Here is a 17,515-nt window from a genome sequence, read left to right on the forward strand (position 1 = left end):
ACAAGCAAGAATGGGGAGAAGGAAGGAAAAGGGCAAGTCACCTTCTAAGGACACTTCCTGGAAGTCACCCACATACCTTCCCTCTGGTCCCCATTGGCTGGAAGTCAACCTTGGAGCCATGCCTTTCTGCATGAAGGCTGAGAAATGCAGTCCTTATCCTGCTGGGTATTTTCTCAGTGTTCATATTCCATAGAAAGGTTGAGTTGGAATCAATACTAAGTTCAGGATAGTGGTTACTTCTGAGTGGAGAGGAAGATGTGGCTAGTTTCTGTGGTGTTTGGAAAGTTTTAACTGATTAAGTGGGTGGGTTTAGGATTGCTAATCTTACTGTCATGTTTCATAACTTATCTAAATGTTGTATTCTTTTATAGGTGTCAAATAATACAGGGTACATTTTAAAAGTTGATTTAGAACTCTCACCTTTTGCTTCTTCGCTTGATGCCAGCTGCTTCACTGAGCAGAGAGAGAACTTAGAGCCCACCCTGCTGGGTATTGTTTCAGTCACTGCTGACTTCCTTTAGTTCTCTCTTTTAAAAAGCAAACACCCTTTTCTAACAACATGAGACAACTCTACTCATGGATGTCACCAGATGGTAGATATGAAATCAGGTTGATTATATTCTTTGCAGCTGAAGATGGGGAAGCTCTATACAGTCAGCAAAAAAGAGACCAGGAGCTGTCTGTGGCTCAGATCATGAACTCCTTATTGCAAAATTCAGACTTAAATTGAATAAAGTAGGGAAAACCATTAGGCCATTCAGATGTGACCTAAATCAAATCCCTTACATTATACAGTGGAAGTGACAAACAGATTCAAGGGATTAGATCTTATAGAGTGCCTGAAGAACTATGGATAGAAGTTTGTAACATTGTACAGAGGCAGAGATCAAAACCATCCCCAAGAAAAAGAAAGACGAAATGGTTGTCTGAGGAGGCCTTACAAATAGCAGAGAAAGGAAGAGAAGCTAAAGACAAGGGAGAAAAAGAAAGATATATCCATCTGAATGCAGAGTTCCAAAGAATAGCAAGGAGAGATAAGAAAGCCTTCCTAAGTGATCAATGCAAGAAATAGAGGAGAACAATAGAATGAGAAAGACTAGAGATCTCTTCAAGAGAATTAGAGATACCAAGGGAGCATTTCATGGAAAGATGGACACAATAAAGTACTGAAATGGTGTGGACCTAACAAAAGCAGAAGATATTAAGAAGAGTTGGCAAGAATACACAGAAGAACTATACAGGAAAGATCTCATTGACTTGCATAACCACGATGGTGTGGCTACTCACCTAGAGTCAGACATCCTAGAGTGTGAAAACACGTGGGCCTTAGGAAGCTTTACTACGAACAAAGCTAGTGGAGGTGATGAAATTCCAGCTGAGCTATTTCAAATCCTAAGAGATGATGCTGTTAAAGTGCCGCACTCAATATGACAGCAAATTTGGAAAACTCAGCAGTGGCCACAGGACTGGAAAAGGTCAGTTTTCATTCCAATCCCAAAGAAGGGCAATGCCAAAGAATGTTCAAACTACCGCACAATTGCACTCATCTCACATGCTACCAAAGTAATGCTCAAAATCCTCTAAACCTGGCTTCAACAGTACATGAACTGAGAACTTCCAGATGTACAAGCTGGATTTGGAAAAGACAAAGGAACCAGAGATCAAATTGCCAACATCCAATGCAGCATAGAAAAAGCAAGAGAATTCCAGAAAAACATCTACTTCTGCTTTATTGACTACATTAAAGCCTTTGGCTGTGTGGATCACAACAAACTGTGGAAGATTCTTAAATAATTGGGAATACCAGACCACCTTACCTGCCTCTTGAGAAACCTGTATGCAGGTCAAGAATCAACAGTTAGAACCAAACATGGAACAATGGACTGGTTCCAAATTGGGAAAGGAGTATGTCAAGGCTGTAATATTGTCACCCTGCTTATATATGCAAAGTACCTAATGCACAATGCTGGGCTGGATGAAGCATAAACTGGAATCAAGATTGCTGGGAGAAATATCAGTAACCTCAGATATGCAAATAACACCATCCTCATGGCGGAAAGCAAAGAGGAACTAAAGAGCCTCTTGATGAAGGTGAAAGAGGAGAGTGAAAAAGTTGGCTTAAAACTCAGCATTCAAAAAACTAAGGTCATGTCATCCAGTCCCATCACTCCATGGCAAATAGATGAGTAAACAATGGAAGCAGTGAGAGTCTTTATTTTTGGGGGCTCCAAAATTCCTGCAGATGATGATTGCAGCCTTGAAATTAGAAGATGCTTATTCCTTGGAAGAGAAGCAAAGACAAACCTAGACGATATATTAAAAAGCAGAGATATTACTTTGCCAACAAAGGTCTGTATAGTCAAAGCTGTGGTTTTTCCAGTAATCATATATCGGTGTGAGAGTTGGACCATAAAGAAGGCTAATCGCCGAAGAATCGTTGCTTTTGATCTGTGGTGTTGGAGAAGACTCTTAAGAGTCCCTTGGTCTACAAGGAGATCAATCCTTAAGGAAATCAGTCCTGAATATTCATTGGAAGGACTGATGCTGAAGCTCCAATACTTTGTCCGCCTGATGCGAAGAACTGACTCATTGGAAAAGACCATGATGCTGGGAACGATTGAAGGCAGGAGGAGAAGGGGACGACAGAGGACTAGATGGCTGGATGGCATCACAGACTCAATGAACATGAGTTTGAGCAAGCTCTGGGAGATGATGAAGGACAGGGAAGTCTGCCATGCTGCATTCCGTGGGGTTGCAAAGAGTCGGACACAACTGAGTGACTGAACAACAGCTCTTTTTAAAAAAAAAAAATTCTGAACAGACTTTAAAAGACAACTTTATTGACATACGGGGCTTCCCAGGTGGTGCTAGTGGTAAAGAATCCACCTGCCAATGGCAGAGGACATAAGAGATGGGTTTGACCCCCGGGTCAGGAAGATCCCCTAGAGGAGGGCATGGCAACCTACTCCAGTATTTTTACCTGGAGAATCCCATGGACAGAGGAGCCTGACATGCTCTGGTCCATGCAGTCACAACTGAAGCAACTTAGCACACATAGTGAGGTATGTTTTACATAAAATAATGCACCCATTTTTGTTGTACAATTTGAGTTTTGACAAGTGTACACTCCCCTGTGGCTGTCATGATCATTTTGTGGAGCATTTCTGGTACCCCAGAAGATCCCCCATGACCTGTTCCCAGCCAGCACATCCTGTCCTGACTCCGGGGGAACCCCTGGTCTGCTTTCTGTTGCTGCCCATTAGACTCCTCTGTCCTAGTTTTGTGTGAAGAAAATCATGTCATTTGTCCTCTCTCATGTCTGGTTTCTTTCACTCAGCATCATGTATTTGAGATCCATCTAAGTTGTTGAACAGATCAGAAATTCCCGCCTTTATCACAGAGCCGTGTCCCGTGGTAAGGGCGCTCTGTGGTTTGTGTGTCCATTTACCATTGATGGACTTTAGGCTTTGGACTGTTTTCAGTGTTGAGTTGTTATGAGCTGTTTTTAAACATTTGTGTACAAGTCTTCCTATGTTTTTGTTTCTCTTGTGTAAATGTCTGGGAGTGGAATTACTAGGTCATAGGTTAAGTATAAGTTTCACTTTATAAGAAATTGCCAAACTGTTTTTCAAAGTGGTTGTACTGTTTTTCATTCCCATCTGTGGTGTACAAGAGCCCTAGTTATTACATATCCTCACTAACAGTTGATATTTTCCGTCTTTTTAATTTTAGCAACTTTCGTGTGTGTGTAGTGGAAACTCATAGTGGTTTGAGTTTACATTTCTGTGAAGATTAACAACGTTGAGCATCTTTTTATGTGCTTGTCCATTTACATATCTTTTTTGGTCAAGTGACTGTTTCAGTCTTTATCCATTTTAAATTATCTTATTATTGGGTTGGAAGAGTTCCTGTATATTCTGCATTCAAGTTCTTTGTCAGATATATGCCTGGTTAGTATTTCCTCCCAGTCTGTGGCTAGCTTTTTCTTTTGCTTTTGCTTTACGTTGCCTTTTGAAAAACAAGAAATTTAAGATTTGATGACATTCATTTATCTTTTTCTCCCCCAACAATTCATGGTTTTTGTGCCCTAGCTATGAAGCCTTTGCTTACCCCAAGGTTAGAAAGATTTTCTCCTGTGTGTTTTTCTTGAAGTTTCATTGTTTTTGCTTTTCTGTTGAGATTGTGATTCACTCAGTTAATTTTTGTGTGTGTGCAATGTGAAGGTCAAGGTTCGTGTTTTCCTGATGGCTATCATGTTGTGTCACCACCAGAGGTTAGAAACATTGTCCTGTCCCTGTTGAGTTATGTGTCCCTTTATCAAAATGCAGTTGTTTATATATCCATCCGCTTATAGCCTTACTTAAAATTTTCTAAGTTGTTGAGGTATATTTTACATATTATTAAACTCACCCATTTCAAGTGTCCAGTTCAGTGATTTTAGGAACTTTACGAAGAAATATATACCAGTTTTAGAGCACTTTCGTCCCCCAGATGAGCTCCTTTGTGCCCACTTACTGTTACTCTCACCTTCAGCCCCACTGAAAGTAGGTGACCACTCACCTACTTGCCACCACTGTAAGTTTACCTTTGCTGACTATGTCAGGTAAACAGAATCAAACAGAATGTGATACCTTGTATGCGTCTGCTTTCAGCTGGCATATTTTTGAGATTCTCCATGTGATAGTATGTAGCACTGTTTCCATCCTTCCTGTTTCTAAACAGTATTCCGTTGTACAGCTGGACCACATTTTGTCCATCAGTTCACCAGTTGGTGGGCGTTTAGGCTGTTTCCAATTTTGGCTACAGGACTCAAGATGCTGAGGACGTGTGTGGACGTCCATTCTCATTCCCCCTGGGTGACCATCTAGGAGTACGATTGCTTGGTCAGACGGCAGTCTTATGTTTCTGTATTCTTAATTTTTTTTTCCAATCAGCTTTTTTGAAGTATAATTTATACACAACATAATTAGTCCTTTTCAAGTGTACAGTTTGATGAGTTGTACATATCATAACTCAATTAACTCATGTAACCGACACCAAGTTTTGTGTGAAACTATAACTAAACACTAAAATTTCATTTAGATGGGCTCGTACAGCACAGTCTTTTGTGTCGTAACATAACACTTTTGAGATTGATCCAGGTAATGAATGTTTTAGGTTCTGTGAGCTACATCTTTCTGTCACATATACCATTCCCCCCTCATCCTTTAAAAGTATGAAAACTGTTCTGAACTCACAGCTGAACAAAAGCACGATGGGACTTGGCAAGGTCGCCAGGGTTTGCTAATTCCTATGACTCTGCTGTATGGTTTTTTCACAACTTGTTTATCCATTGACTGTTGATGCCTGTTTGGATTGTTGCCCGTTTAGGGCTATTATGAATAATGCTTTCATGACATTCACGTGTAAGAAGACTCTGTGTGCACAGATATTTCCTTTCTTTTAAGTAAATACCTAGGGGTGGAATGCCTTAGTCACATGTTGGGTGTATATTTAAGTTTGTACGATATTGTTAAAACTATTTTCCAAAGTGGTTGTGCTATTTTCCATTCCCATCAGCAAGGTGTGAGAATTTCAGTAGTTCCACATTCTTGTCAACACTTGGTATTCTCAGTTTTTTAAGTTTAACCATTCTAACATTTAGGTAATAGAATCTCATTATAATTTTGTGTTTCTCTAATGACTGATGATGTCAGGCATATTGTCATGTGCTTAATGGCCATTCATGTCTCTTTTGTGAAGTGTCTATTCCAATCTACTGCCCAGTCTTTTTTTTAAAAAACCACCTTGTTTGTCTTTTTTATTATTCAGTTGCAAAAGCTCTTTGTATATTTTAGTTACAGGTCCTTGATCAGATATATGTTTTGCAGATGTTTTCTTCCAGCCTACAGAGATATATTCTTGATAGGGCTTTTTGAAAAGCAAAAGTTAATTTTTCTTTTTTTTTTAATTTTTGGCCACACCGTGTGGCATACTGGATCTTAGTTCTCAGACCAGGGCTCGAACCCCTGCCCCCTGCAGCAGAAATGCAGAGTATGAACCACTTGATGCCAAGGAAGTCCCCAAAAGTTTAAAATTTTTATGATGTCCATTTTATCTTTTTTTTTTTTCTTTATGGTTCATGGTTTTTGTATTTAAGATATCTTTGTCTACCCCAAGGTTGCGAAAATTTTCTTCTCTTTTCTTACTGAAGCACTATAGTTTTTGCTTTTTGGTTTAGGTACATGATCTATTTTGAGTTAACTTTTATGTATGGCGTAAGGTTCATTTTTACCCCTCCTATGGATATCCAGTTGTCCCAGCACAATTGTTGTGAGATTATTCTTTTCCCATAGAACTACCTTGGCTTCTGTGTCAAAAATCAGTTTACCATTCAAGTGTGAGTCTGTTTCTGGACTCTTCTAAATTCTTACCGTTTAATTAGAGCTCATATTTTTTAATCTGTGGGTGAGGTTGCGGATATGCCTCTCAGTGTCCTTCCTGCCTAAAGATGACACTGCTGATAGTGTAGCAGCCCATGAGAAGTGGGAAAGATCGTCTTTCACAGGATATTCATGCGAAGACAGGCCTTGGATTTCCAGGTGTGACTGCTCTTGAGCTGCTGTAGCGCCCTCAGCTTTCCAGGCGGCCTGGGTGCTTTTGTTCGGAGCCGAGCTGCTCCGTTTCTCGTCTCTGTGCTCTGGGCTGGTTTGTCTTTCTGGCCACTGCCAGCCGTCCTCAGTTCAGCCTGTGGTGCCGTTCAGCTGGTCATCAGTCTCCCTGTGCCTTTAGCCTGCCAGTCCTTTGCTGTAACAAGCACTGATTTGGCGGACTGGCTTTATTCCAGGACCTCGCTGTGGATGAGCCTGTCTTATCATTTAATTTTCAGGGTGCCTTGTGAACAGAACTGATGGGATGATTTAAGAAGCTAGATCCACCACTGTGTAGTCGTGGCTGCAGCCTTGGTGAGCCATGCGTTGGGGGTGGGGACCACAGCTAGACTTGCCCAGTGCCTGCCACTGCCCAGCCCTGTGCTCAGGCCACCAGCCTCCCCGGGGACTTGATAGATAGCGTCTCCATGTTGTCAGCCAGCACAGCCCTGGATACAGATTGTCTCAGCAAGATAGTTTCATGACAGCTTTCAGCTCTCTTTTGTTGATGCCCCTTCACTGGATCGTGGGATTTCTGTGGTGTCCGTGGGTCTCTGGCTTAGTGGTTTCAAGCTCAACATTGCTGTGTTGGGCGCGTGATTCCTGCCCTGCATGTGTTCTTATTTGATGATGTCTGTTCTCACCTGCAGGTGACAATCTCTTGGTAGATTGAGATATAGCTAAAGGAGCTGAGTAACGTTGGCTTAGGTGGTATTCAGTGAAGGGTTAGGGAGCTTGGGGTGCAGCCCTCCTGCCCCTGACCCAGCTGCCATACGCTATGGATTCACCCACAACCCGAGCCTCTGGGCAGGCAGGCCCCGGGGACACTGTCTGAGTTCAGGCCAGTTGATGGAGTCCTTGGGAGGGTAGGAAGGCATTGAGTTTCAAAGAGCTCAACCTCTGACCTTGTTGCAGCCTCAGACATGAAGGTGGTCCCGGAAATGCTCAGTTGTGCAGGATGAAAGATGCTCCACCATCGACTGTCTTCATCCCCGGCAGAGGCCAGCCTGTGAGGTGATGGTAAAGCCTTGGGCCTCCTGGGCAAGCTGGCAGGTCTCGCCTATTGGGCGAATGCTGGAGACGATTGGAATCTGAATGATAGTAAAAATACCATTGTCCCTGGGTTCTTTAAATGTGGCAAAGCTCTCCACCTTCAGTCAAATGGCCTGCACTTGCAAAGAAGAGAAAGCTGTCCTTCGGGAGACTCATCTGGTGGGTGGTGTGGAAGCTCCTTGCCTGCTTGGCCGGGGTCTGCCTTGTGTGTAGGTGGGCATCGTGTCAGCCTGGAGGCGCTGAAGCTGTTGTAAGAGCTCGTTCATTCCACTTCTCTTACTTCTGAGCTGGAGCAGACGAGCAACTGGCCCTGTGTTCTGCCCTTGACTGTATTTTCTGGACATTCGGGAACATAGTGACAAAAAGCTGTATGTAGCTCCCAGGTGCCCTGTGCTCCCTCGCTGGGGGTTCACACTGGGCTTGGGAACGATTGGCCCCAGGGTGGGCAGCACGAGGGCTCCAGGTGGTCATGGCGGGGGGTGCGAGCCAGTGTAGCGTCACGCTATGTGTCTTCTCCCTACCCTGGTCTGTACCCTTTGAAAGATGTGCAGCGGAAGAAGAGTTATCTCCTCCTTAGTTTTCCTCTTTTTTCATTTTGCCACAAGACAGGATTGTATCACACATCTCCAAAACGAGTAAAATGGCATTTCAGCTTCTTGTCTTTATAGACTCTCTGAACTTTAGGAAAGATCATTCTGGTCCCTTTTCATTAATAATGAAAACCAGGGGGCAATAAAATGTTCTTAACGCGAGCACGGCAGAAACAAGGAGCAGCGAGGGGGTGAAGGTGCGGCCGGCAGGGAGCCACAGGTGTCTCCTGTGCTCCAGGAGGTCGCACTCTGCGGAAGGGGGAGCAGCTGTAGGAGGGGTCCTCATTCTCAGACCCCTGACCTGCCAGCGTCTGCTCAGCCTAGGCTCCAGTACCTGGAATGAGAGGCATGCCCTGAGTGTTTGCAGGAAAGAAGAAGGATGCTGCAAACTTGGGGTTCTGGTCCAGTGCTCAGCCCAGTTGCAGCTGTGTTCTTATAAGATGTTTAGTGGGCATTTAAGAAACCACTGGGGATACAACGTTCTGGGGATAGACGTGTGCCCACTTGGAATGCATTCTCTGGGGTTCGGGCAGCACTGAGGGACTGTTCTGGGGGTGGATTGAAGCCCCACGGAACAGTGACTCTTTTGAAAAGTGCCACGGTTACTCTGTCTCACTATTTCCTCCTAAAAACGAGCTTGCACTGGATTTTGCAACCAAGACACCCAGAACAGAGCAGGCTGGGATGAGACAGGTGCCTGCATGGAACTCGGAGCTTCTCAAGGTCATGATGAAAGGTCTGCCATGATGATCTCAAGAGTTTTCCATTTCACGAGCAGTTGTGGCCTATCTGAGTCGCTCCACATCAGAGGAGGGTGTTCTGTGCAGGTCAGAGTAGGAGGGCGCCCTTCTGGGGCCAGTATGTATGTAGACGTGGTCCTGAGTGTCCCTGCTCAACCCTGGAGGGGAGGGGAGAGCCCTGGCTCACCATGACCCAAACCCCTGAGTCCATAAAAGAGTAGATGGATAAGTTTATGTAAACAGGAAAACAGTGCATGCCACAAAGGCAGACCAGAAGCAGAGTCAAAAGAAAAATATACTAGGAAAAATTTTGACAACTTCTGTCATAGACAAAGGGCTCATTTCCTTGTTGTATAAGAAGGTTCCATGAATTGATGAAGGAAATTAATAAAGAAATGGAGTAGAAAAGTAGGGAGCATATAGTTACCAAAATGGAGATGCAGATGAAAAGATGCTCACTCCTCACTTGTAATAAGATAAATGCAAATTAAAGCTAGAGCGAAGGTTTTTTTTTTTTTTTTGGCTCTAGTATTAGCAGAAATCTGTGTGTGTGATTAACCCATTACATTGGGGTGGCTGTGAATGAACTGGTTCAAACCCCAGGGAGCACAGTTTGGCAAGCTGTCTCACAACTGCTGGTACATGTACCTCTGACCCAGCCTGCCAGGAGTTCACATTTGCAGATGGCCTTTTACATGGATGTGAGAGGCTGTGTGTACACGCTTACTGATGGCAGCTTTGTGTGAAACAGGAAGAGACTAGAAATCATCTAAATGTCCATCTGCAGGGAGTTTGTTTAATGGAATATTATGCAGCTTTAGCCAAAAAGAAGAATGAGAGGTGGGGAAAAGGGAGGGAAAATAATGCCTGTACGTGTTGCCTCATGTTTGCATAAGAATTCTTGGCTGGATAAAGACGACACTATGAGCACAGAGGTTCGTGGTGGTGGAGGAAGCCTCTTTGCAGTAGACTGACGTGTGCTGCATGATGTTTAGACCACATGCGTGTGTATGTGTGTGAGTGCTTAGTCGTATCCGATTCTTTGTGACCCCATGGACTACAGCTCACCAGGCTCCTCTGTCCATGGGATTCTCCAGCAAGAATACTGGAATGGGTTGCCATTTCCTCCGAAAGGGGTTCTTCCCGAGCCAGGGATCGAACCCGAGTCTCTTGCTTCTCTGGCATTGGCAAGCGGATTCTTTACCACTGACCACCTGGGAAGCCCAGACCATGTGCATGTGTTACCTATTCAGAAACTGTAAACCAGAGAAGGGAGTTGATCGCAGTCTGTGCAGGAGACTTTGGGGTTGGGCCACATTGAGAAACTCAAGTGGAATCCACAGGCGGGTGGGGGGTGGGGGTAGGGCAAGAAGAGACTCTTCCAGCCTCCTCCATCACTGTTGTCTCTGTCTCCATCTCCTGAGAGCCCCTCTCAGCAGCTCAGGGAGCGGGGAGCATCTCCCTCATTCCCAATGGAGGTCTTTGCCTCTTGGGTCCCCAGCCAGACCAGGTGCCAGCAGCCTCTCCTCCCCACGTGCCCACATCCAGCAGGGACTTTCAGAACCACTGCCTCCTGCTCTCCTTCAGTTGTGAAGCGCCAGGACGTGGCCAGTACCTGCAGGCCCAGGGGAGGGAGGGGATGGCTGCAGCCACAGGTGTCCGTCTGTGGGGAGACAAGGCCTTCAGCCGGGCCTGGCCACATGTGAGTTCCCGCGAGTGTGGTGGCTTGTCCTCCCCTGCCTCTCCCAGGCTCCCCTCCCAGTCTCAGGTCCTTGTCATGTGCACACGCCTTGGGTGCACACCTTGAGTCACGTTCCCTGGTGCCGAGGTTGAGTCCACAGACTGAAGGTGTCCTGCACCACTTGACGGTTCTGGAGAAAGTGGCCCTTGCCCCCCCCATACCCCCATGACTGGTCCCTTGAGAGACGGCCGCTGGGCAGCCTGGATGTGGCCGCTCCATTGGACGTTCCAGGTGGAGCTCGTGCTTTCCTGTGCACCTCCCAGAGTCGCCAGGTGTCAGATCAGATTATGGTCCTGAAAACACATCGTGAGCAGTTCATGGGGAAGTTGTGGAGTAGAAAACTCTCCTCCCCACTTTGGAGCTAGGATTTCACTCAGGGGTTGGAGGGGCTTTGTGCTGAAGGGCCCGTTCCTGTGTAGACCAGCTGCCCATGTCCAGATCCCTAAGACCTTCCATCCTGGGCCTGTCCCACTTGCCTTTGGTGGCCCTGGTGGTAGTCTCTTCCTGCTTTCTCGCCTCCACAGCCCCCACCCCCCGTAGCTGTCCACGGTGCTCCCCATGTCGTTCTTCCAAAGCACAGAGCCAACCACGTTACTCCCTGATTCAGAGCCATCAGCAACCCCGCTGCTTGTGAAGCGACGGCTGGGTTCCTCGCGTGCATTCTCTTCCAGGCCCGGCCTTTCCCACCTTTCCCCTCACCACGACGCCCATCCCCTCTCTGGTCTCTCTGTCTCTTGGCCTGCAATGCCCCCTCCTTGGGAAGGCCCAGGGGCTCCCCCGTCTGCTTAAGCACAGGTCAACCCCAGCCCTTGCACTTCCTAGTCTCCCGCCTGGAGCACTGTGCCCTGAGACCCCACAGGTCTCGGCATTGTCCTCCACTGAGGCCCCGCCATCCCCCTCTCACCGTGTCCTGTCTGAGTGCTCGGTCCCTCTCTGGCATCACCTCATTGAGCTGTGTGTGGGCTGCCCGTCTCCCCAGGTGCACTTGAGTGAGAGCAGAACAGAGCAAGACAGCAGTCTGGCCACCACTGCCCCCTGTGCCCTCAGCACCACCGTGTACACTGTTGGAGCTTCATAAAGCCGAACAGGCAGTGACACAGCCTCTGGCCCCGACCCTCAGGTGGCTCCCAGCTCATATAGGAAGCGTGTGGACGTGTGTGCGTGCACAAGCCAGGTGCTACGGCACCCTCACTGGATCCTTTATTCCTCAAGCGTGGAGCCTATGCCCAGGTCTTTAGATTGCCTCTGCCGTTCTCCCCCTACCCCCGCCTCAGTCCCTTGAGACAGCACCCCACGGCAGGCACAGCACAGTCTGGAGGCCCAGGAGGAGGAGGGAGACAGCCGAGCCCCATTCTGATGCTCACCCCCCACCTGAGCATGAGACACTCCCCAACTGAGACAAGGAGCCTGAGTCCACGCGCTCTCTGCCCCCGGGGGATGCCAGGGCCTTTCCTCCTGACCCCAGCTTTTCTCCTGACCCCAGGCCCTGCGGGCTCCCGGTGGAGAGACTACAGCGCCTTGGCCATCATCATGGCAGGGATCGCGTTTGGCTTTCACCAGCTCTACAAGGTAAGCCGCCCTCCCTGCACCCCCTTGGTGCTGCCCTGAGCGTGGGGACATCAGTGGGCCTGCACGTAGAGGCTGAGTGCCCAGATGAACGTGCTCTTTAGAGGGGCGTCTGGGTCAAATCCTGGTCCTGCCCCCACCCAGGTGGGTGTGCTCAGGGCCTTCAGACCCGCCTCACCTACAGAATCTCTCCTCCAAGTCCCTGCCTGCTGCACAGGGTGACAGGGCCCATGACGCAGAGCCATGTCAAGTACTGAGGATGTTGCCCAGCATGCTCTGAGCAGGCTGGACCCTCTTAAGAGACAGAACAATGTGCAGTTAAGACCACAGAGGCTGGAGCCTTGCTGCCAGTGTCACATCCTGGCCCGGCCACTCGGCAGCTGTGTGACTGCAGGCTCAGCGGGCTCACCTATAAAACGGGACAGTAGGATCTACCTCAAGAGGCTGTGGTGATGCTCACAGCAGCGGGGCTCCTGTGGAAAGGACTGTGTTCCCAGCATGTAGCAGGTGCTCTGTACCCTCTTGTTTCACCTGAGTATTTAACACCAGCTTTGAGAAACTCAGTGTGATCATATTTACTACTTTTTCCTCCTGTATATTTTGTTGGCTTCCATGTAAATCTAGGGTTTTTCCACAGTCTTCGTAGTCAGCCCTCAGGGCCCCAGAGTTCACTGCTTCCAGCAGAGCCGCAGGCGTGAAGTAACATTTACTTCCTTGACACCAGATCCTGATCAGACAATAGTGACCACGTACTGACTTTGATTTGAAGCACGCGAGTGTTTTTTAGAAGATACAGAGCCAGGGTAGGTAAAATAGAGACAGAAGGTAAACTGGTGGCTGAAGGACTTAACCTCTGCCGGTGCTGCAGAGAGAGGTTCCTTTCTTTCTGAGCCCACCTGCAACTCCATCCCTCGTTTGGAAATTTGAAAAGAAAAGAATCTGAACTATTGGCTATACTCCCAATATAAAATAAAAAGTCTGAAGAAAAAAAAGACTGAATGAATATCCAGACTCATTCCATAACTTTGTTTGGCTGTTCCACGCATCTAGTGAGGTCTTAGTTTCCCGACCAGGGATCAAACCTGTGCCTCCTGTATGGAAGCTTGGAGTCCTAACCAGTGGACACCAAGGGGATTCCCTCATGTTGTAACTTTTAGCACATGGAACATGTTTTCACATTGCTTCCTGGGACTCTTAATTTTTGACTGAAGTGAAGTTGATCTTTTCAGTGTAACATTTATTCTTGAAGTTGGAAGTTTCCACCTTAGAAATCGGGAAGCAGGATGTGGTGGGTCCCAGGACTGCTCCCTCTGACACCGTGCGTCTGCTCTCCCTGTGTGCTCAAAGCCTGTCGTCTCCAGTCCCTAAGTGCAGTCACTAGGAAGGAGAAAAGGCTGAGACAGAACTCTCCATTCCTGTCCAGGCTCTGCTGAGCAGGACCTACCTAGTCACGTGGCTGCCCTCGGGCAGCCTGTGATCTGGTGGAAAGAGAAGGCGTAGCTCTCCTTGGAGCTGAGCAGAGATAGCATCAGTTGTTTCCACCAAGCTCTGATCTTTAGTCTCTGCTTTAAGAAAGAAGAGAGTGAAAAGATCAGTCACCATGATGACACGAGAATTTTAAAAATGCCTGCTAAATTAAAAAGCAAAAAGAGAGGTAAGCTCTCATTTTATAAATACCTGAAGATTCAGGCTGGGAATGTGTTCCTTTCCTTGGAATTTTTGATCTTAGAAATGGAGTTTTTAGTCCATTACATGTATAGAATTTCTTGACTTTCATACTTAGGAAATTTCCAACCTGGAACGTAAGGCTATGTTTGATGAGTTTCATCTAAGTTGTGGGTAATAAACTCACACAGTGGTTGGAAAACACTTTGTGAAATAGGAAGTGCTTCCCTACGTGTCCTAAACAGTGGTCTTCACTCAGGAGTTGCTCTTGAAATGAGCTCTCCCACAAACCCCTGTGAGAGACCCCATTTCCCTCCCCCAATACAGAAGCCTTAATGGAGTAGTTGCTGTCTTTTCCTGTCTGCGCCTCAAATGGAATGAGAACCAAAGTCTCCTTTGGTCATACTTGCCAGTTACCACCTCTGCCAGGCCCACACTGGGCACCCCTGGTACTGCCCCAGTAAGCCTGGCGACTGGTTTCAGGCCCCTGAGATGGGTGGGCGCCGAGTACTGAGATTGTGGAGTTTGGAGCCTGGATTCTTTCATCCAGCAATCCCAGTGGGTAGCTTGCTGTCCACCTCCACCCTGGATACCTCCGAGCTGGCCGCCAGTCAGCGGCTGCACCCCACCTGCCTTCTTCCTGAATGTTCCAGGACTCCCATCCTCGCCTCGTCTGGGACCCCCACGTCCTGGGCCCCTTGTTTGGTTTGCTCCGCAGCACCCACTTCCTTTTGCCCTCATGGTCAGTTTCTCCCACTTCTGCCCCTTCCTCCCCCTCTGCCCAGTGTCTCAATTCTGGGAGAATATGGCTGCATTTAACTCTTACCTGAAGGAAGCCTGTTCACAGCATATAAGACTTTTAGGAAAGACTGGGTGTGACCGCCTTAGACGGCTTCGGAATACCCACACATTACCTGCTCCTAGTGAAAGAGCCAGAGGCCCTGCAGATCTACTGTGGGTTTTGATTTTGTTTCTTCAATGATTTCTAAATTTTACTTGCTTCTTTCTGAATGGATAATTCGTTCCCTTGGTACAGGATATGAAAGGTTCAGAAAAATGTACCGCGAACTTCCTTCCCGCTCCTCCCTGGAAGCCACCAGTGGTACCACTTTCCTGTATAACCTTCTACAGTTTTATCATACAACTTCTAAAGTAGAATTCTGAGTATTCTTGGTCACAGAAACTCTCTATATATAGCACCATTTAAAAAACTGAAAGAACCCGAAAGTACTCCATCGCAGTCGGTCAGATTGATTTTTTTGTGTCCCCGTTCCCTCCTTTTGGTCCCGACTCAGGAGTTTTCACATGGTTCTACTCGCAGCCTCCTAACTTTCGGATGTCTTGTTCACTTACGGCGTTGGCCTAGGGTTTCCAAGGCCCAGGGGTGACAGAGAGGAAGTTGCCAGGTGGAATTGAAGAGCTGGTTGGGGAGTCACCCCAGGTACATACCCATCCCTCACGCATCCCCCACTCCCTGCAGAAGTACCTGCTCCCTCTCATCACGGGTGGCCGGGAGGACCGGAAGCAGCTGGAGCGGATGGAGGCGAGTCTGTCGGAGCTGAGTGGCAGCGTGGCCCAGACAGGTAAAGATTAATGACTCCATCAAGTCACCCCTCAAAGCCTTCTCCGAGCAGCCCCTTCTCTGCCCCCTCCCCTCTCCCCTCCGTCTCCACTTTATGTGGTGACTTCATTTATCTGCTCTGAGAATCTGTTCACATTTGCAAATGAAGCCGCCGTCATTTCGGTTTAATTTGAAATTGCTTGTTTACTGTCGGCGCGGCCTCAATTAATTATGTTTTTACGGAAAGGCTCCCAACCTCAGAATATTAATAAGGGGAATAAAATGACAGCCTTTCTAAAGGCTGTAAAGTTCATTTTTAATTTCTGCTTCCATGAGGTTTTCAGGGGGGTTTTCAGCAATTTTCCCCCTTCTCTCTAAGAATCCCATGCAGGGTCAAGAGAGGCTGTAATTACTGCGGCTCCAGGGACCCCGGCCACCTCCTCTGTCATCGACTCCACGGGGCCCGCGTTCATTACCCGGTGCCCCATTGGTGGCCCAGATTAGCTGGGACCTGTCGCTCCAGGGGTGGTTTTTCCTCCTATATAAGCTTGTTTACTAGATGGAGGCTCAGAATCTAAAAACTTGGGCACAGAGAGAGCCGCCTGTCCCAGACCGGAGTCTGCCCTTCAGGGGCATGTCTGTGTAGCCCCCGGAAGCCCTCCAGGGCCCAGACCCTGCTGGTGAGTCTCCTCGAGACTGACCCTGGACAGGGCGCTCCAGCAGCCTCAGGGTTGCGGGGGGAGGGCAGGAGGGAGCCATATGGAAACGAGATTAACGAGATTGGCGGTTTTTAACCACTTCTGTATGCTGTGGACCTGAGCTGTGTGTCTCCAAGGATCGAAGACTCTGCCTTGAGTTTTACAAGGACACAGTGAGGCCCAGGAGATGAGGGAGGCAGGCAGTCCCGAGGTTGGAAGAGCCAAGCAAATCATAAACAGATATAATTAGAGGGGAGAGGTTTTGGACGGATATACTGTTGACCATGGACAACTGCACAATAGAAAGATAAAGTAGAAATACTAGAGGTTAGATACAGTGCAGGTAGATTACCCAGAGTGCAGATGAATTATATGGATTGCTGGAGGGCGGGGGGATGTTTGCAGATAAATTAGAGGCAGCGGCTCATAGGTGTGTGGACGAAGGGGGAATCTTCATGTACCATTAACAGAGATGCGCCTGCTCTCTCCTCCCAGTGACTCAGTTACAGATGACCCTCGCCTCAGTCCAGGAGCTGCTGATTCAGCAGCAGCAAAAAGTCCAGGAGTTGGCCCATGAACTGGCCACAGCCAAGGTACTTGTCCCTGACCCTCCAGCCCCTTCAGGCTCTTCTTGCTTATCCTTGTGCCCAGTTCACTGCGCATCTGATGCCCTCTTCTGATGCCGGTTACACTGCCCTTGTGGAGAAAGGAGGCGGTCACCAGGCAGGCGATGTGGCATTCAGTAACAAGGGCTGTCCTTTCTGTCTCTGAGGCCCACACCCCTGACCATGGCAGCACATACTACAGCTCTGGTGGTAGCTGGCGTAGACACGGGATGGTCTCCACCTACAAGTTAGGTCACAGGCCCCAGCGTTGCCAAGAATAGTTCTGGGGAACAGGGTGGGAGAAGGGTGCCCAGGCCCTGGGCTAAAATGTGGCTGTTGGCGAGTTCTCTAAACCTTGTTCTTGGGGTCCGGTAACCCCTGAAAGATGCAGACCCACCTAGGATGACCGAGGTGGGTTCATTGCCTCACTTCCCACATCTGGAGCACCCATGGCAATATCAGATCCTGGGATCAGACTGCCCAGGTTAAAGCTCTGTGGCATGTGCTTGCTGTGTCACCACAGACAAGTCACTTGCCATCTCTGATTCTCAGTTTCTGTGTCTGTAAAATGGAGCTGTAACCCTAGCTCCCTCATTGTGTGCACCTGCTGGGAACAGTGCCTGGCTACTGTCAGCTCCCAGGATCACAGCTTCTTGGTCTGGGCTCT

The 17,515-nt window shown here is 47.9% G+C and overlaps 1 protein-coding gene across 1 annotated transcript in view; it reads left to right on the forward strand.

The window, feature by feature from the left end:
- PEX14 (peroxisomal biogenesis factor 14) overlaps positions 1 to 17,515 on the forward strand; it is a 138,470-nt gene that overhangs the window by 113,231 nt on the left and 7,724 nt on the right. The window contains exons 5-7 of the mRNA XM_043484928.1: positions 12,237 to 12,322; positions 15,465 to 15,567; positions 16,739 to 16,836. Of these exons, the coding sequence (XP_043340863.1) occupies positions 12,237 to 12,322; positions 15,465 to 15,567; positions 16,739 to 16,836 (287 nt within the window). The remainder of the gene's footprint in view (positions 1 to 12,236; positions 12,323 to 15,464; positions 15,568 to 16,738; positions 16,837 to 17,515) is intronic.

This window comes from Cervus canadensis, chromosome 13, assembly GCF_019320065.1.
Source record: "Cervus canadensis isolate Bull #8, Minnesota chromosome 13, ASM1932006v1, whole genome shotgun sequence".
NCBI classification, from domain to species: Eukaryota; Metazoa; Chordata; class Mammalia; order Artiodactyla; family Cervidae; genus Cervus; species Cervus canadensis.